This window comes from Carcharodon carcharias, chromosome 11 (genome assembly GCF_017639515.1).
Source record: "Carcharodon carcharias isolate sCarCar2 chromosome 11, sCarCar2.pri, whole genome shotgun sequence".
Classification (NCBI taxonomy): domain Eukaryota; kingdom Metazoa; phylum Chordata; class Chondrichthyes; order Lamniformes; family Lamnidae; genus Carcharodon; species Carcharodon carcharias.
Genome location: NC_054477.1, coordinates 74018096 through 74039809, shown reverse-complemented (window position 1 = coordinate 74039809; position 21714 = coordinate 74018096). Strand labels below are relative to the sequence as shown.

The window sequence follows — 21714 nt, the reverse complement described above, 5'->3', positions numbered from 1 at the left end:
GTCTTGTACGATCATAGTATGTAAACAGTTAAACAATCATGGATTTGGCTTGTATGTCCCTTTAAACTAAACTGTTATGGTCAAACAAAGAGAGAGAAAAGAGGGGAGACATCCTATCCCTCCTCACCTGGCAGTAACAATACAGTCGGCCATACTATTCTCATCCATTGTCTTGCTCCTTAGTCCACCTATATGGGGCTATCTCTACATAGTTCCACTAATTACACAGCAACAATGATTATAGTACAAAAAGTAATTCACTTAAAACATATCAAGAGCTTGGCCTAAATAGCCAAGTGGTTATGGTACTGGGTTTGTAATCAAAAGTTCAAATCTCACAATGGCAAACTAAAACATATCAAGGATGTGATAAAAAGTTGTATAAGTGCAAGGTTATTCTTTTGAAGTGGAATGAATACTGGAATATAAGTAGCTTAAGTTTCATGGCATGAATCATCAGATGGAGGTACAATTCCTAACCTTCCCACTTTGGGTGCGAGTCTACCAAAATGGCAATCGGTGCAGCTGCTTGCAATTTTGGAGAAATGGTTCTTGAATGTGCAGTTCCCACATTTGCAATGGCTTAAGTATCATGGCTTGAAACTAAATTGTGTTGTCTGAGCATTGCTGGCCCTTCCACTATTTGCAAACACACTGCTTAATTGCCAGTTGTGAAGGGAATTGGCATGCTGCCTAATCAAAGTCATTTTACTCTGAGCATCCTAAGAGGCCAATTGGCGAAGGAGGGAGAGAGAAACACAAACTGGGTAAGGAAAGAAACACAAACGGTGAGGCAGATTGAGAAACACAAACCAGAGAAGGGAGAATTCATGTTGGCTCTTGGATAATTAATTTTCTTCTTGGAGTTGGACAGCTTTGATGCTTCTCACTGAGAACTGATCTCCAGTGGTGGGATATGGGAGCCAGTGAACGGAATATTATTCTTATAACTTGCTGTGTGAAAAGTCATAAAGCTGTACAAGTTTTGAAGTTATTTAGATCAGTTATGTTTTTGTTGAATTATGGGTATTTACTTGGTGTTTCTCATTGCAGTTGACACTGTAGAAACATCAGACATGTACCAGTGATTTTTATTTCAATATGAAACATACTTAAAAACCTTGATTCTTTTGTGTTCTTTGATTTGTAAATTAAGTTATTCATCTCACTGTAAAACATAAAAGTCAAATATTTTATTTGGGGCTAGGTGATACTGAGGCACACAACTAAAGTAAATACGGTAAAATTTGCAAACAGTGGAGAAATATCATGTGATCAAATGTCATATGATTAAGCATCACTTGGGTGGTGTCATATGATTGACTGCCTTATGATCAAATGTCCCATATCAAATCCCCAGAGACATGTTGAAGCAGAATTGGCAACCCTCGATGAAGGGAAAATTTACTTGCATATGTTTTAATATGTGAAAGTTAAATGATTGAACATTGGAATGTTGGGGACGGGGTAGACACCTTCTAACTGCGTCCCATCTGATGGAAGAAGGTATGATGAGTTCATAGAAGGTGGCACGTGCATTATTGCACTCTCAGAAAGGAAAATAATGTAATGGTTGTGATGAAACCATAAATCAGTTTACCAAGAATGAAGAAAGGGTGCTGAAAGGAGGTAAAACTAAAATTGCATCATTTTCTTCCAAAAGCTGAAAAATATCTGCCCAAAATGAACAACATATCTCAGAGCTTTCCACCACACCAGAAAGTTGCCTATTTTTTCTGCCAATGCAGTTCAAATCCTTCTCAACTAGATTGTTTAACGGTATAAAAAATATATTCTGCACATAAATGCATCTCTGCAATGCAAGTGCTGAACTTTATAACAGATGCAGGTATCTTTTACTTATTAAGATAAAAGCAAAAAACTGCAGATGCTAGAACTCCAAAACAAAAATAAAAATACCTAGAAAAACTCAGCAGTTGAACAGTCATATGGACTCAAAACGTTAACTGTCTCCTCTCTGCAGATGCTGCCAGACCTGCTGAGTTTTTCTGAGTATTTTTAGTTTTGATTTTTTATCTTTTACTTATGTTAATTTACTGTGAAAGTCTGGCCAGGGAAATTTGAATATTTGCCCCTAATAATAATAATTTTGCCTCAGCCAAAAATACAGTGTGGACTCTGAAGAGATCTCTATCGCTTGGTTTACATTTACCAGAAGATTGGAAGGCAAAGCTTAGAAAATCTGGAACAAATGTTCCAGTTTAACAGGGCTGCATTTACTTTAGTTGTGTGTCTCAGTATCACATAGCCTCAAAGAACACATTTGACTTTATATTTTACAGTGAGATGAATAACATAATTTGCAAATCAAAGAACACAAAAGAATTAAACTATTTAAGGATATGGGCTTTGGAGAGAATTTCAGCGTTGTTTCCATTCCTTTTGATTTCTGGCATTTCATTGATATTGTTCTGATATTTCAAAGGCATCTTAAATTGTAACAAAAAGTTTAAACCTATGAAGCACAAAACAGCCTGTTGAACCATGACATCTGACAATTTGTGAATGCAATGTTATTATTCATTTCAGCTGCTGACACAAGACAAACTCCAACTGTTATTCACCCTCATGGAGTACAAACAATTGAAGTAGAGCTTGGTAAGTCAGAACAAATTTGCATCTGTATTGAAGTAAATATGCATAATGTTTTAAATTCTGCAATCTGACATTGCCAGTGAGGTGTGGTATTCACAGTGAGCTCACCTTGTAAAACTAGTGAATCCTCATGATTTCCTGAAATGACTTCCCTTTGAGTGTTGCTCCCCACTGGAATGACTGATCACAGATTTCCCTCTATATATTCCAGCCCTCAGCACCAAGAAATTGTGTGGTCTGATTGCTGAACATCGTTGTCCCAAGTTTCCACAGTAGTGCAAGTTGTGCAAAATCTAATAAGTACAGGCCAGTGATCAGATCTCAGCCCATGGCCGTAGGCATCCAATTTATGAGTCTATTTTCAAACTGGCAATTTTTAGCCAAGGCAAGAATGAGGCTTTATCACTGCTATGTGCAAGCTATGTGAATTATTTATTCTACGGTGGCGCCTCTCTGGAAATCCCCTGCAGATGAGTGACCTTCCACCATATATTGTTCACCCATCCCATGCTTTTGGGATCCTGAGGCCTTTTCTGCTGAAATGAGCTCCTTAATGGTGCATGCATATTATGGTTGATGGAGAAGCTAATTTTAATTGGACAGTGTTGCTGTATTTTGCCCAAAGCATTAGTTGTTCTTGCCTTGAACTCTCACCTTTTTTTTGTTGCTAATGCTTTCCTTTAACATTTTTGGTTGTTGTAAGTATGTAAAAGATACTGAAAAGATACTATGCATTGGTATTCCTTGATAGGTTCTGAAATAAAGGAAGGAAGTTTTTGAGGAGCTAACAAATGCTACACTTGTATTAAGCAAATGGTAGGTGCTGTGTTTGTTTGCAAGCAGCAACACCATCATTATCAGTATCTTTTGAATAGGAGTTCCAAATAGACAGGGTATTAAAAACAGATTGTCGGAAATACCCAGCAGGTCTAGCAGCATTTGTGGAGAGAGAAACAGAGTTAATGTTTTGAGTCGAATATGACTCTTCAAAGAAAATATCCCTAGGCTCCCTTGTAGATCAAAAATCCGTTTAACATAACCTTGAACATATACAATGACCCAGCCTCCATTGCTGCCTGGGGAAGAGAATTTCAAAGGCCAACAACCATCTTCATCACAGTCTTAAATGCGAACCCCTTATTTTTAAACCGAGTCCCCTAGTTCTAGATTTTCCCCAAGGGGGAAGCATTTTCTCAGCATTGGTCCTGTCAAGCCCCGTCAGAATCGTATATGTTTCAACAAGGTCAACTCACATTTTTCTAAACTCCAAAGAGTATAGGCCCAACCTGCTCAAACTTTCCTCAAGAGACAACCCCTTCATCCCAGGAATCAGCCAAGTGAACCTTCTCTGAACTGCTTCTGAAGCCAGTATAGTCCCCCTTAAGTAAGGAGACCAAAACTGTCCATGGTGCTTTAGGTGTGTCTCACCAACACCCTGTATAGTTTGCTCCTTTTATATTCAATGCTCTTTGCAGTAAAGTCAGAGAGGTATACAGCTTTGAAGTCAAAAATCATATAGAAAGCTTGAAAATGTACAAGCACAATTATTTCCAATTTAGAATTTGCTATCTTTGATGAACCTCACAAGAATGTGTGCAACAGTGAGGAGTATAGTCACCTTTGCCTTTCTCCAAAAACAAGTAAACTTCTTCCTCATTTGCAGCCAGATGCAGGGGACCTGGGTGATTTCATGGGCTCAGTCAGCATCATTCCACAATGCAGCATGCACTTATGCTTTTAAAGGACATAAATACAAAGTGGGACACACCTCCTGCAACAGGATCTTCAACTATTCAGCATTAAAGGAGATAATTTTGTGTCCTCACCACAACTTCCCTTTACATGGCTGACGGTAACCTTTTAATAGCTGCTGCCTTGTCAAATGTTGCATTTTGCAGCCAAGTGTGCCACAGGCCAAGCTCACGTGGCAAAGTTTTGAAAAATAGAGGCTGTCTAGCATGCTGTATTAACTATACAGGCAAGCCCATGAGCCAGTTTGACCCCTATTATTGAGAAAAACAAAGTCTTTTTGAGTAACAAGAGTTAATTTAGTATTTTTCACTATATACACCATTTCTAACAATTTACACATTTCACTTTAGGACAATCCATACAGTTAACATGCAACGTTTATTTTGGTTATGAAAGAAAATTTTATCCTGTAATCAAATGGTTAATAAATGGGAAAGAAAATATGAGACACCAGCAGGATGAAGATCGGTAAGTATTAGCCACTGAGAGCCAGGCTGTGTCTTTTGATTATCTATATCATAAGTTAATTGGGTGAAAACTGTCAAAAGAATTATTCTTAGCTCACTCCATTCAGATTTAGCTCTTGAAAGCCCAGAGACTTTCGATGAAAAATTCAATAAAGCATGATCAAGTGTTCGGAGATTGCAATATGCGGTTAACCCATGGCCATTCTTTGTGATGCAGCCATCATGCAAACATTGTGCTTCCTTCTCAATATAATGACAATAACACAGCATTAACTGTGTTGCTGAGTGCCTGCACACCAAAGCAGTGGGTCCAAATATTTGCGAGCCTAGCACCACTTAAAGCTAGTGTGCACATTTAAAGACAGCCTGGACCTTTTAAAAGAGATGCGCATTTAGGTTGCAGAAGGCACTGGAAGTGGTTGGGGAAGAGTTTACGAGCAGTGCAAGAACTGTGCAAATAGTGCACCAGGGCTGTGAACATGCTCCAAGGTTCTCTAATGCAATACCGGAAGTCTTGATGCAGGAGGTGGACAGGAGGAGAGGGTTCTTCTGCCCACAGGGAGATTAATGGCCCTCCAAACAAATTCTGAGAAGACAGTGGGAGCAGATTGCCATTGCTTTCAATGACAATTGAATATCAGCAATATCAGCAATCTACCCCTGAGGACCTGTTGTAGTGTTTTAATGACCTCACATAAATGCAACTTCAAATGAACCATGAACCTCATACTGCTCCATTCACCAGCTCACTCTTTATTCACACAACAACAATCTCTATAATCCATGACTCATACCTCACATGCATTGCCTCATCTCACTTAGCACTGTTGCAAGTCTCATACTCAAATCTCACAGCTTGTACGCACTGCCAACTATTCAACCATGAAAGGCACATCACCCAAACACATTACAGCACACTCACTGACATACCTCCCACTCTCTTGCAGGACAAGGTGTTGCATAATTGGAGGCAGCAGCATCTAATCAATGGAGGATAAACATGGCTGCTTGTTCCCACCCCCATTGAGGAGACAGTGGTCACCATCATTGGAGCAGCCATGACTGAGGCTGTAGCCAATCCACCTTGTCAGAATCCATTTTCCCCTCATTGCACAGTGCCTTGTAATATAAAAGCTGCAGATTTCCATGTAACCATGCACCCTTCTCTCAACCGAACCCTAGCCTTGTGCCTTTTTCCTTTAAATGCCCAAGCATGATTAAGAACTAGTGAAGGCACAAGAGTTGCACAAGGAGCAAGAGACTGATGATGAAGAAACATTGTCATTCAATCCCAGACTTGCAACTGCCACTTCAGATATCGGCATTGCACAAACTTTAAAGGGCAGCATTGAGGTAGAATATGCACATGGTGAGTTACTGGGCATGAGTGGTTGCAGCCAAGACAAGGGGAAAGGGTAGAGTTGGTGCCAGCTACCCAGAGGGCGAGGTCACACATGAGTTCTGTCGCAGATGTTTAAGATTAGGACATTGATGAGACAGCGTACAGCAGGTGGCTGATGGGCATGCACAATGAAATGTTTGGTGCATTGGCAAGCTGGCCAGAAAGCCTCTATTACTATCAAGGTACATGAAGTACTCTGGGTCGAATTTTGCAGAGCTTGGAGCCCATTTTTCCAGAGTTTAAATGGTAACCAACTCCATGACAATACATGTGGACCACAACCATGATCCAGTGTGTGGGACAATTGGACAATGGGGATTTTGGGTTGTGTTCAGTGAAACATTACTTGACTGAGATGATCACAGACAGTCCAACCAGAAAGGGAACATGTTAGCTGCCTCTGTCCTTCCTCTTTACTCCCCCTTCCTCCAGATCCTGAGCTCTCATCGTGACCTGGTGACAAGGGCTGTGCTCTCATGATGCTCAGGTTATGCAGAATACAGCAGATCATGATAATTTGGTACCCCCGCTCTGGTGAATACTGCAGAGTGGAACCTTTGCTTCAGCACATCAATGGTATGCATAATGATGTTTTGTGCAGCAGCATGGCTCTCATTGCACTCATGGTGGCTACGTGTGGTTGGGTTGTGCAGCAGAGTCCTAATTCAGGTGGTCAACGTCTTTGCTGCCTTGGAGCCACCCTTTTGTTTGATATCGTGGCTGAAAGATTGAAGGACCAACAGGCTGACACAAAATAAATATTTCATGTTTGCTGCAAGATAGCAGGAATTCGCCTGCATGATGTACTGAGCTTGGTCGCACATTGTAAGAGAAATGCTCTCAGAAGACCCTGGGTGGATAAGACCTCTGTTGAGAGCTCTCCTCTCGCTCCTACACCGTCTGTGAGCAGCTTGTCCTCCTCTGTGCTGTTTCTGCTCCATTTCTCCCTCATGCTGCAAGCCAAGGTGGATGGAAACTCTCTTCCAATACCATGCCCTAAGGGGGCATTGGTGACCATGGACTTCCATGTGTTAGCCCATGGTTTTCCTTGGCAATGTAGTACGCTGATTTTCCATTGCTTTCTGCAGGTTCTGGCTGACCAAGAGACTCTCCCACCCTTACCACCTACCAAATACGTATTAGAAGGATATGCAGGCTGATAATCAACCTTGGCCATATTATGAATGCAGGATGGAAACTACAGCATCCATAACTAGGAGCAGGCAATCTAACTAGAACCCCTGAAGTCAAAACCAAGGCCCTCTCCATATACCGCAGCACCCACTATCGACTTTAACAATTTTAAGCAAATATGAAAACTCCAAGCATTTCTAAAAACTAAGACAGAGCCAGGAGAAATTAGTTAGCCACTAACTCAAGAGTGATCACAGTTTAAATATTGCTGTTGGTAGTGGAGTTAGTGGAGGCAGGGGATGCTTCCTGATGCTGAACCCATGTTCAGCTAGATAAAAGCAAAATACTATGGATGCTGGAAATCTGAAATAAAAACAAAAAAATGCTGGAAAAACTCAGCAGGTCCTCAGCATCTGTGGGGAGAGAAATAGATGTAATGTTTCGAGTCTGTATGATTCTTTTCCAGAGCTCTACAGAGAAGAAGAGTCATATGGACTTGAAATGTTAACTCTGTTTCTTTCTCTATAGATGCTGCCAGACTTGCTGAGTTTTTCTAGCATTTTTTGTTTCTATTCTATGTTCAGCTATGTGTTTAAGAGAGGGTGTAGCTGGAGCAAGGAGGTTGAAAATGGCAGACCGATCTTCAAACCAGAGGTGCATGCTGATCTATCCAATCTACATCATTCTGATGCATGTTTGTAATGTCTGTGCTACCAACCTCCCCAAAATGCTGTCCTGCGTAGGCTGCAATGCAAATTTACATGCAAAATATGGATTTTATTTTGGAACCAAAGCAGCAATGTAGTGCTGAAACCATGGGCTACAGTGCCAAATTTTGCTGCCCTCTTCTTTTGAATTAGCTAAAATGGAAAAATTTGTCACATGCGAATCGGTCCACTGATAATATGGGCTTCTTATACAACACCAATTCTTCTTAAAAATGTCAATAGGTGACTGCATCTCTTCTGATAACATTAGATCAATATCCACCCACCTGTTTTGAATAGATAGTCAATCTTTGATAATCATAAGGCAGTCTAAGATCAAAAACAATTTTTGGGTGAGTTTTTAACTCACTCAAACCCATTCACTTGCACAGAATTAAAATTGGACCTAATTGGTTCTGGCCATTTTCATGATTTTACATCTTAGGCACCCATGGTGCTTGCAATAGAAACTCAAACGTTGTGAAATCTCTGTAATCAGTTTGTCTGTTCCCTAAGTTTATGGCTTTTTATGGTTGAGGAATAGCTGGCAAACCTTTATGATTTTAACTCCTTATGTAAATTAATTCTAGCCATAAGGGTGAATTTTTATGAGTGGAATTGGTACGTTGATGTTAGGGCAAAAGGCAGCTCCTGAACTTACACTTGCCCGCCAGCAGGACCAGCTTGGCAATCTTACCACAAGTAGACAACAGAGCTCCTGTCCAATTAAAGATGGCGGGCAAGCTCCTGATGCTACCAGGTCTGTCACCTCAGCAGTGCCATTAGGAGAGGTGGTTGCAGGCATGAAACCACAGAAGATTAATGAGATAAGGGAAAAAAGAAAAAATTCACAGGGTTGAGGGTCAGTGGGAAGGACCCTTCGGGAAGATTGTTCAGGCAGAAGGGACTGCCTCCCCTGCCCATAGTCTCAGCTTTGTGCTTTGAAGATTCTGCCTTCAATGGCCCTCTGGACTGCTGAGGGAGGCCACCCCCATTAAGCTTGTGGCTTCCCTTCATGACAGGAAGATCACCCTACCATTGACAAAATGCAGGCTGCCCTGTTAATGGTCCTTAATAGGGCCTTTAATTCGGCAAATTGGCTGTTTTCTGCCTTGGAGTGAGCAGCCGATCTGCATTGCAGTCATTAGGAAAATGGCCTGGTGGAGGTGTGGCTTTGGGATCCTGTTCCAACTTGGTTCCCCATTGTCTTACTGGCCTCCCGGATTTCAGTCTGCTGCCCAGAGGCTGGTTAACTTCTGGCCAAAGAATCCAAAATAGAAATGTACTTTTTGTCACAACCACCCTCCCATCACTGCTACACCCCATATCTCTTCCACTTGTGCTCCTACATCCTGGGGACTTATCTTCTACTCCTATCAATCCATTCCCAATAATCCCATAATAAAAACAGAAAGTGCTGGAAAAACTCAGCTGGTCTAGAAACATTTGTGGAGTGAGAAACAGAGTTAACATTTCAAACTTCTTCTACATTGTTCCAAAGAAGAGTCAGTCTAGCTGAAGTTTTCCAGCACTGTTTTTATTTCAGATCTCCAGTATCCAGAGTATTCTGTTTTTATTTTAGTGCCCAATAATTTCATACCCATCACTATCAGCCCTATACTCCCAACTACATCTTTCCACAGCTTCCAAACTCCAACAGTCCTATTCAGTACTTGCAAACTTCAGGACCATGCTAAGATTCTCCCCAACAATCCCATATCTAACACCCCATACTCCCACTAGAATCCTGCGCTCGAATCCCAGTGATGCCACATCTTCTCCTAGTTCTTTCAGACCATATTGGAACCCCCATTGTGGACCACCCATAACCTGCTCACAATATTCCCAGACCCCAGGACCATCTTCCGAATATTATCCGTCAATGTGCCTAACTCACTCCCCAGTGCTGCTACATGTAGTTCCTGCAGCCTCACTCAACCTACTTCTGGCCTTTGCACTTAATCATGGTATTCAAGCCTGAACGTATCATTAACACTCATATAAGCCATTTTAAAAATATGAATATTATGCAGTTACTGCAGCCCTATTAAAATATTGGGACATATTTTGCTTTTATTGCATTTGGACATTTTGGATTAAGTACTTAAACAAATAATCATCAAGCAAACTGCATTACAGTTTGCCTGACCTTTACTTTGTTGTTGCCAAGTGGCATGATATGGCCAAAAACACTAAGAGGAAAATCTGTTCCATTGCGTCTTACCGGTAACAAGACCACATTTCCACTTAGTTACTATGAGCAAGGCTACTGCAGATCATATTCAAAATTGACTGGAATTGAAATTGTGCTATGCATTAATACTAACGAGGAAACTAATGCATTCATATGATTTTACTGTAAATGCTATTTTATTAAAGGTTTTAAAGCATTTAAAATAATGATTCGGTTAAAATCATAGGCAAAGCAATTTCATACAGTACAATATTGTACAGTACAGTTTTAGCATATTTTGTTAATGCTAATTAACCCTACTCAGATTTTAGAATATTAGTGTAAAAACTAGGGTCAAAAAAGCTCCACTGATCAGTCTAATTGTTTTTGCTATGTTGGGGTAACATTACATGCACCTGTTTTTCTTTAAGCAAATTAAACTAGTTCTCATTTATCCTCTTTAGGGAGGCAAAAACAATAGATGGATTTACATTAACTCGAACAGCATATCTGAGTAAAGTTACAGAACAAGACTTTAGTACCAACTTCACATGCTTCTCCCAGAATTCCCAGGGAAATTCATCTGGTGTGCTCAGACTCAAAGAGAAAGGTAAGAAACGAAGAGACAGCGAATACTTCCAGAGTCACGTGTTTGAGGAAACTACAAAATAAGAATTTATTATAGTTTCAGAGAAATCCTTCATTTACTGAAATGGGATGAGACAAGGCAATACATTTGTCACGACATGAGACCAAAGCAACTAGATCCATGAAAAGAAAGTCATACATCTACAATCTATGCGCACATACACACAGTTTTAATTGGCAGGTGGGAATCAGAAAGCTTTCCGATCAAATCTCGAGTAAGGCAAGGCTGGCCTCACTCCTCTGTGTTGTTCAAGTGTTGAGTTGAGCATTTTGCCAAGTCTGTTAGAAAGGATGTGAGATAGAGTGATGTCCCATTTTTGCCTTGACATTTTCACTAAACGTCCGGTGTCCCAGCAGTTTTCTCCAAATTGCTCAAATGTCTGGGTTTTCAGCTGAGTCCCCTCCCCGTTAACCTCAAATTCCACTTAATGTTGGCCGACCCAAAAAACCCTTCTCGTGCTGCGCTACAACTTGGGAATGGGGATTTTAGAGAGATGAGAGAATACTTTCTGGCAGCATTACCTTCACCTTGCAGAAGCACATTAAAGCGACCTTTCCCTTCAAATGAGACTGAAGTGAGGGACTGTCCAGCTGTCTCTCAGGTTGTTGTGCATGATGTTGAAAGGCTAGAGGCACCATGAAGCTACCTTCCCGCCCTCTCACTTATCTTCAGCACTCCGCCGTGGTGCACAGACCGTGGCATAGGATTCACTTTTGGGAGAAATTGATAACACTGACCCCAAGGGAATACTTGATGCCTTGGTACTAATTGTAACGGCAAGTCATTGTTTCTGTCCATATCCTATCACTCATTTCTCAGTGAAACAGGCAAATGCATCAGAAATGGCCCACCAGCCCTTACCTGGGTCAGAAAGGATTTTACAAAACAAAAATAAATGATTTATTATTTTCATGAATTTAAAAAAAAAGTTCTTGCAATGCAGGTCTTGCCCAGAACTAGGTTGGCCACTTCTCCCTGGATCAACCAAAAACTGATCAAATATATCGAGGTCTTTTTTTTTAAAGTCTGCAAATAATAAAAAAAATACTGCGCCAAGGGGCTGGAATTTATTGGTGGCCGTATTTTTAATAATCAGGATTTAATATATATGGAATATACATTGGTCTATGATCAGATGAGATAAGTTGGTTTTATTGGAAGTTTTTCAATAAATGTAGTCTCTTTCTGTGTGAATTATATGGGGAGCAGGGATCGGTGCAAAATGAACCAGAGCCATTGGAGCGTGTGCTGCACCAGTCCAGTTTGAACAGGCACAAAAACAAAAATAACTGGAAAAACTCAGCAGCTCTGACAGCATCTACGGAGAGGAATACACTTAACATTTCGAGTCCGTATGACTCTTCAACAGAACTAAAGAAAAATAGAAATGAGGTGAAATATCAGGTGTTTGAGGGAGGTGGGACAGGTAGAGTTCGATAGAGGGCCAGTGACAGGTGGAGGCAAAGGAGAGATTGCCAAAGATGCGATAGACAAAAGCACAAAGAGGTGTTGACGGTGGTGATATTAGCTAAAGAATATTCTAATTATGACATTAAGGGTAGAAAATAGGATGAGCAAGTGACAGATGGCCCTGGTGGGTGTGGGGTAGGGGGAAGGGATCGAAATGGGCTAAAAGGTGGAGATAAAACAATGGATGTAAATAAATTTTTAAAATAATAATAGAAATATGCGGGAAAAGAAATATATATAAAAATATATATAATAATTATTAGAAAAAAAGGCGATCAAAAAGGGGGAGAAGATGGAAGAGAGAGGTCATGATCTGAAGTTGTTGAACTCAGTGTCAAGTCTGGAAGGCTGTAAAGTGCCTAATCGGAAGATGAGGTGCTGTTCCTCCAGTTTGCGTTGAGCTTCACTGGAAAATTGCAGCAGGCCAAGGACGGACATGTGGGCATGAGAGCAGGGTGATGTGCTGAAATGTCAAGTGACAGGAAGGTCTGGGTCATGCTTGTGGACAGACCGAAGGTGTTCGCAAACCGGTCACCCAGTCTGCGTTTGGTCTCTCCAATGTGGAGGAGATGCATTGGGAGCAGTGAATGCAGTAAACTAAGTTGAGGGAAGTGCAAGTGAAATGCTGCTTCACTTGAAAGGAGTGTTTGGGCCCTTGGACGGTGAGGAGGGGTTAGTAAAGGGGCAGGTATTGCACCTTCTGTTGTTGCATGGGAAGGTACCTTGGGACAGGATTGAGGTGTAGGAGGTGATGGAGGAGTGGACTAGGGTGTCCCGGAGTGAACAGTCCCTATGGAATGTCAACAGGGGGGGTGAAGGGAAGCTGTGTTTGGTGGTGGCATCATGCTGAAGTTGGCGGAAATGGTGGAGGATGATCCTCTGAATGCAGAGGCGGGTGGGGTGCTAAGTGAAGACAAGGGGGACCCGATCATGGTTCTGGGAGGAAGAGGAAGATGTGAGGGCGAATGCATGGGAGATGGGTTGGACACGGCTGAGGGCCCTGTCAACCACCATGGGCGGAAAACCTCCGGTTTTTCTAATAATTATTATATATTTTTATTTTGTTTATATTTTTCTTTTCCCACCTATTTCTATTATTATTTAAAAAATGTATTTCCATCCATTGTTTTATCTCCACCTTTAGCCTATTTTGATCCCCTCCCCCCACCCCACCCCCACTAGGGCCATCTGTCACTTGCTCATTCTGCTTTCTACCCTTAATGTCACCATTAGCACATCCTTTAGCTAATATCACCACCGTCAACACCATTTTGACCTTTTGTTTATGACATCTTTGGCAATCTCTCCTTTGCCTCCACCTATCACTGGCCCTCTATCCAGCTTCACCTGTCCCACCCCCATTAAACAGTTTATATTTCACCACATTTCTATTTCTCTTTAGTCCTGACGAAGAGTTATACAGACTCGAAATGTTAACTCTGTCTTCCTCTCCACAGATGCAGTCAGACCTGCTGAGTTTTTCCAGCAATTTTTGTTGTTATTATTAGAACCCAGTGTGTAAATGAAAGTAAGCAAGGCTTTTAAATAGAAATTGGTCTTACCTTTGTGAAATGCACAGTAAACTTAGAGTGGAATAGAGAATTTTGGCTAGGATCTTGTGACAAGCAAATCCTTAGTTCAGTTTTTTTAAAGAAAATGAGGCAGAAATGTAATTGAAATAAAAGTATGCAGTTCATTGCTGTCTTCAATAATTGGGTGTCTTAACAGGGTTACCAACTCTGGCTGGACATATTTTGTGAGATGTCATCACATGACATCCTACCTTCAACTGCCCCTACCTCAAACTCCTTCCATTGGTCGCGCAACATGTCAATCATCATGGACGCTCCCCCACCACCACCACCACCCCACCGCCCCACCAAGGTTTCTCAATGTGTCCCAGTTTTAACTTTTGAAAATCTGGTCAAACTAACATACGCTTAAGAAGGTTGATGTTCCCAGATAGATCAAGGCTTCCCTGTATGTGGAGGATGTTCCAATCTCCTTGAATCTGCTGTTGGCCTGCAGATTGATGTGCATCTGTGACCAGTTCAAACTGGCCTTGGAAACCAGAGTAAATCACAGAAAAGGCCAGGTCATGTTCTTTGGGAACTGGGCCAACCAAACATTGGTCCCCTTGCCCATCAAGTCAGAATACCTGCAGGCACTGGAAATGTGGTTTGGAGGGGCCAAGCTGTGCACCAAGGATGAGGAGGTGGAGAGAGATAATGCTGAATGGAAAGGTGCCCCTGCTGCATGTCACGGTAACCTCCTCCTGCCATCCTCTGGGAATAGGACCTCCCTCCTCTCACTCAGGGCCTCCAGCATTAGATTCAGGATGGCATTGATGAACTGAGGATCTGTTCTGCCCTGGGTGCGAGGCCTCCCTGTGACATCTTCCTTCCCTCTGCTACAGGGAGACTTTGGCATAAAGCATAGATTTCTACCGTAAGATAACCAGCAGCCTTTATGATGGCTGCCGTTGGGTGTCTAAATGAGTGCCACACTTCATCTGATCCACCTCCATTCCCACCCCCACCAAATCTGTATGGGAAGGAATCTAACTTCTATACCAATTAAAGGTTTTCCTCTGTGAAAATCTTAACTTCAATCAGTTTCCAAGCAGAGGAAGGTTTCTGACTCAAAAACAAACCTGGCTCCTGTTTCCCACTTCTGAGGCCCGTGGACCATACCCACGAGGATACGATGTACAAATCTCAAATAAAGGAGGGAAAAGCTTATCCAGTGTTGCCATCATCCTGATGGCTACCTTTGACATGTGGCTGCATCGGCTATGCTTAGACCTTCAGCCCACTATCACCAAGGCCAGGATTTTCAAAGGGCTGCAGTGTTTGATCACGACGCGGGTGGGTTTTGAAAATCTTGATTCGGGAGGACATATCTGCCCCAGCTGTTGCAAAGGATGAGTCTGCCTGTGTTGCCAGGAAACACTTTTCAAATTTTCAAGGGATTTGAACTTGATAGCAGTGAGTTACAGCAAACGTCTTACTGGCACTCAGCAATGTTTAACACATTAGTGTCTGTACAGGAATTTACCTCTCCACAGGATTGGTTTCAACTGGGGCTGCGGTAATTTCATCTTTGCAGCTCATTCACTGGGCCAGTGAGAAAAGGCATCAATAGCCCGAGGCTGCCGGTGGGAGAGCATCACCAAGTTGCTGACAACCTCCGAACTCAATGCTAGGGGCTAACTGACAGCAGGAAAATGTGATCTGCATTTGAAATAGCCCCTTAGTGGTGCAGTAATTGGCTGCAGCCTTTGTGGAGTGGTTGCCAATTCTCCTGTTAGCCCGCTGCTGGGAAACTCAATGAAGATAGACGTGGGACAGTGTGGGAGCTGTGCCAGTAGGGTTTTATGCTTATTTTCGGCACACCACCTCAAAATCAGCCTCCACTGAGCTCAGAAAATCCCAGCCAATAAGACCAATCCACACCAGCTTAAACTCTGGTTTTCATGCTGACACAGCAAATCTAAACATCTTGATCTCAATTTTATAAAGGTAATTCCTTCTCATATTCAACATTTTGTAAAAACATTCTGCTTTTCCTGCCCCTCGCTGGACTGAACCAAGAACTACAATTAGATTGGGCTGTAACTTCCGGGCTCCAGGGCAGTGTTTCTGGGGATTACCCCAAAGATGCATTGGAGGAACCCTGCACCCCCCATAAGTCCCCAGGTAAGGATTACATGACAATTGCCTGAGAAGTGCAAACTCCCGATGGGCCCTGCACTGGGAACCATCCAAAAATGTGATTTAAATCGCAAAGTTCGGATGGTTCCGACTGTGTTACTGCAATAGTTACCCAGAAAAAGTTAGAAGAATTGGAACCACTTCTAGTTTCTGGGTAACTATTATACAGACCTACACCAAGTCCCTAGAGGACTCCTCCCAGAGCCCAGGAGACCCTCTCCACAGGATTCGCCGCCCCCCGCCCCCCCGGGAATTCCCAGAGGATTCCCTCCACCCCCAACTGCCCCCCGCAAGAGACTCCACCTCCCCCCCGCCCACCCCCCGCATACTTCCCCCAATCCCTGAACCCCACCAGAGACTCCCCCCATGACTGTCAGCCCCCACGCCTGACTGTCCAACCTCCCCCATTGAATGTCCAACCCGTTCCCCGACTGTCCGATCCCCGGCCGCCTTCGACTGCCTGACCACCCCCGCTAGACTGCCCTTCCCCCTCCCCGGTATCCAACCCCCCCTCCAAATTCTAATCACTTACCTGATAACCTACCTTCTCTATGGCTTGAAAGTGCTGGACCTTTAAAAGGTTGTCGCCCGGCCTGAGTTAGAAGGTCAGGAGAGACAGGATTGAGAAGATTTCCAAGTAAGAAAGTAGGAGCAGAGTGGCAGTCCAACTTTAGTTGCCACTCTGTGGAAGTTCAAGCCCATTATCGATGTTTTACAAAGAATAGCAATTGTTGATTCAACTCACAATCTTCAGTTATCAGTCACAGTCATCCCCTTAAGATCATCCTGTTTTGACAGCAAGGGCTGCTCAAACATGCAGCTTTCGTTTTAGAATTATTCAAACCACTGAATTTCTAAAACTATTTTAGTTAGGCACCTTTACAATTTACTCAGATTACTGCATTATTAAAGACAAAATCATATTTTCATAACATACCAGCAAATTAATCAGTAAAGTAATTCTTAGTAAGTTAATCCATGAAAATCTCATACAACATTTTAAGGGAAACACAATGCTTATTGCATCATGTGACTTCAGTGACATTAAATTTGCTGGAACATATCTGAAAATATCTGTTCCTCAGCTCTGCTTTATGTGCACGCATTCACAGTTCAGCAACAATGTGACAATTCGCAAACAACAATTCATTCTTACACATATTGCTGAATATTTTTATTAAAAATTATAGAAAGAGAAAGCTTGTTCTTTTTCCTTATATATTCTGTTCAGTTGGCCTTGCCATCTCACCTGTCTCTTGGGAAAGTTTGTGCAGAAAAACACCTTTAAACACAAATTCCTCAGGCACCGGTCCACATAGTGTCTTTGAAGCCCTGCTAGAAAAGGAAATAATGGATCCTGTCAGATGGTTTGCTAAGCAGACTGTCAGAGCTATTTGGCAGAATGCATCATTGCCAGAATTTTCAAACAAGCACCAAGATATAGCCTGGCTGGTGGTGAGAATAGCCCGCCCTGGCAGATCCTTCTTGCATGCCCGAGCTCTCAATGCCATCGCACGGAGTCGACCATGGTGGGGAATAGCCCTTTGTTGGGATTCAGGTTATCAGAGCCAACTAAAGCATTTGCCCTTTATTCTCATGGTCTGAACTGATTCAAAGTTATAACCTTTATTGGTGATAGTGGTTATATTTTATTCAGTATAGGTCTTTACATGTACTAATATCTGAGCAGTAGTAACAATGTGTCACAGCATTATTATTATGCCCTGGGTAGAAGTGCGATCTCCACATTAATGCTGCCTGGTTGTGCCCTAGGTAACATTGCATTAGTCAAGGCAACACAAAATACCTGTACAATTTCTGTACTCAGGATGATACTTTCATCTGCTACGGACAGGGGAGAGGTGGTAGAATCATTTCCCCCTTTTCCACCTCTTGACTGACCGCAAATAGATGTATTTTAAAGATATGTTTTAACCCATTGAGTGCTGTGGCTGTCAAGAACAGACACAGGCAGGGCTTCTCGTAAGTTTAAAAAAAATAAATATTTATTTCTCAACACATGGGGCAGAATTTTGCTGTCGGTGAGCAGGGGGCGAGGCCCGCTTGCTGACGTGTAAAATGACGCAGGATAACATCGGGCCGAACCCCCAACGTCATCCCGCCCCATTTAAATTTTCAGGAAGGCGGGCCGGCAGCAAAATCAGCTGCAGGCCTGCCGACCTGTCAGTGACCATTGACGGGTCATTTAAACAATTAAAGGACCTGCCCGTCCAACCTTAAGGTTGGTGGGCAGGCCAGGAACCCCGGCGGCTAATAGATAAAACATGAAACCTCATCCACCGGCAGGAGGATCTCCCTGAGGCAGCACTTAACCTTAGGGAGATGTGTGCTCTTTTGTGCACATGCGCGAAAGAGCACTCTCTCGCTTTTGGGGAATCCCCCCCCACCCGCACAGGAAGTGCATAGCGCTTCCCGCCGGACATCACATTGGGCGGGCATTAATTGGCCTGTCCACATAAAATGGCGGCGGGGCCTGCTTCTCCGGCGGGGATCGGCTCCCCGCCCGCTGGAGATTGGGTCAGGCCCGCCCACCCGCCAGGCAGAAAATTCTCCCCATGTATCTGCAACAGCACACACGCACCACAAGATACACACACACATACGCACAAAGTTGTTTACAAAAGGAGGTGGCATGCACTTAGATTCCTTTAAAAAGTCCAAAAATTCACTGTCATGCTTGAGTCTTTTGAGATTGAAGCTTGAAATGTTGCAGGCCTGATAATTCCCTTTTGGATCACTGAAGAAATGAAAGTTGGAAGTTTCTGATGATGAATTCATAGTGGCTTACTACTTGCAGCAGCACGTTTCTGGATTTGCCACAGTCGAGGGGCCATCATGCAAAGATCTGGCTTGGCTCTTCAAATTGGAAGGTAAAAGGCTAGCCCCACTTCTCTGCCTGTTAGTGGATTGTAGACAGGGTCCTTCCCTTGCTGGGTGGGATCTCCTTCCTTTGAGCCTCTTTGTCTCCCAGACAGACTGACATAAGGCTGCTCTCCAAATGTGTATTGACAAATATTCCTTATTTGCAGGTTTCTGTCAGGTGACCATAGTATCTGTTTCTCAATTGCTCGTACAAATGGTCTCTGATGACTGAAGCATTGACACACAGGGGTTTGCATCTCCCTGTGATAGAATGGGTTCTCCTCACGCCCATTCTGTGGAATTCCATTCTGTAGCTAATAAGTCTGTGGAAGCAATGTGAACTAGATTCTGTAGGTATTTGGACAACATCAGCTGTTAAATCCACAGAAAATATCTGCATTTTAATGTCTTTTCAATGGAATGTCCTAAACGGGCATTTGCATTTTAATGTCCTGACCAGACAAGCAGGTTAATATCCAGCCATGGGCAGTTTCATTGTATACTGGCAGACAAGAAAGAAGGTCACCTGCCCTCTCAACTACGCCTTGTCTCAATACAGATTGCCCGTTCTCCACGTTCTTTTAAGAAAGTAAAGTGCTCATTTTCCATAAATCGGCAGCTGTAACTGTATGGGCATGACACTTTACACAGCAAAGCCCATGAAGACCAATTTAATTTAATCATGCCCCCACTATTATTTGAATGGCCCAATTATAAAAGATATAATTGAACTACGTAACCATCCAAGCCAAGTCAAACTTGCAAGATTTCTGGCTTTTTACACTAGACACCTATCATCTCATAAACTTTCCAATGCTATTGCCTGACTAAAGCAAGGAAAACATGGTGTTCTTGGGTCCTTCACTATTTTGTCTTGGCCCTATGCACATCTGAACCTCTGATATCCTGCAAATATGTCTATCTTCTAATTCCCACACAGTAAGCTGTCTGTTTTCATATTGCTGGATTTCTGCTGAAGTTTACTTGTTTACCATTCGTTCCTTTCACACATTTCATACAATAAAACATTTGGTCAATGGAAGCCAAAATTATAGTTTCACATTATGTCACCTTTCAACTGCTTTTGCCCAGGGTATATAACAAGCAGGAATAAAATAGTTCAGTGTAAGAGTAAGCATAACAATGAAAATAAAGAAAAGCACAGCCAGTCAGTTTTCATTAATTAGCAAGACAACCTATTGTCAGACTTCCCAAGGTTCTTAGACTGTCACCCATCTTCTTCTGGAATGTGCATTTGGAAAGAAAATCTGAAGAAAAACATGATAGTTTTTGTCAAGGTTCATCCCAAACATCCCATTAGACTAAAATTTTCAACTGAACCTCCCCCTTTTCCTTATGATTTTGCCTCAAAACGTCTTATCAGGATCTTAAAAGCTCCATCACTTCCTGGGACCAAACCAAAGTGTCACAGCTCTTATTTGGAGTGCCTCTGATTCCTGATAGCCTTTTTGCTTCTGGCCCACTGCTTTTCACCTCTTTGCAGACTCTTTCTTTCTCTGCCTGCTGAACTCAGGGATTTAACCAACCAACTTGGGTACTTTCAGCTCCAATCCCAAAGACCTTCTAGAAAAGCCTGCAAACAACTTCCCAGAATTCCAAGCAAGGCTCCACTCTGAAATACCCACCTCTATGGCAACGGACGTTAGTTGAGATGCCCGGTAGATTTTTAGATGAGCTTTTAACTTTAAAACCAAATCTTTTGTCCTGGAAGTCTGCATGAATAATTCACTTTGCTAACAAAGACAGGGCAATGCAGCTGAAACATCCTGAGTTGGGTTTTCATCCCTGAGGAGGGTAGTGGGAGTTGGGAAAATTCTTGCTTGGACCGTCCACCTCAGGAAAGGTGCCTGAAAGAACGGGGTTTTCATTGTGGGGTGCAGGGGCATGTGGGGGCTGCAGTCAGGCCAGCTGAATAAAAACAGAAAGGCCTTCCAGCCCTCATCCCTCACCTCCCACACATTCCCCATGCCCCATCCATACTGCCTCATGCCCCCAAACAACCCCTATGGCCCGTCATGCCTCCACCATGCAAAGCTATGGCACTTCCACACTCATTCATAGGCTACGTATAAGCAATTAACCCTATTGTGACAGAAGGACACGTAAAAAAGGCTCAACAAAAAACCATCATTCACTGATAACTTTCCACTTTCTTAAAAAAAATTCCTTTTTACCATAGCTCGATAAAAGTGTCTACATCCAGACCCTTTAAAGTATCAATAGCAGAAACTGTGATCACATGAAATCTCTTTATCTTTATCGTTATGTATTCTTGGCTGAGAGCCCAGAACCCCATTAGCCTGTTGAAACACCTGAGCCCCAGGGAAAATATATATTGCTTGATTGACAACTCTGGCTCTCTGATCTATGCTGCCAATTTCACAATGGTTGTTTAGACAAGATAAAGAGGTTTCAAGTGCTTGCAGTTTCAGCTGGTGATATATTAAAAAGTCTGGATGATTGACACTTTTATTGGACTGTGGTTAAAAAGGAGTTTTTCTCAAAAGAAAGTGGAAAGTAACAACTTGGCAGCAGGCAGCAGTGGAGCCTCAGGTGCAGGACACCACCCTGCCGGTATCAAAAGAACAGGGTTGAGCCACAATGTTTTGGAAAGTGGTTTGAGGAAAGCAATAGTTCATACACATAGGAAAATCTACATACAGCAACCAACTGGCTCTTTAATGATTTTCCTCCATTACAATTTGCAGAAGTTTTACCTTTATGCCT

At 42.5% G+C, this 21714-nt stretch overlaps 1 protein-coding gene across 1 annotated transcript in view; it reads left to right on the top strand.

Annotated features, from left to right (window-relative positions):
- The window catches only part of LOC121284322 (interleukin-18 receptor accessory protein-like), a 67209-nt gene that overhangs the window by 26144 nt on the left and 19351 nt on the right, over window positions 1–21714 (top strand). The window contains exons 6-8 of the mRNA XM_041199717.1: window positions 2551–2619; window positions 4719–4836; window positions 10716–10861. Coding sequence (XP_041055651.1) covers window positions 2551–2619; window positions 4719–4836; window positions 10716–10861 — 333 coding nt within the window. The remainder of the gene's footprint in view (window positions 1–2550; window positions 2620–4718; window positions 4837–10715; window positions 10862–21714) is intronic.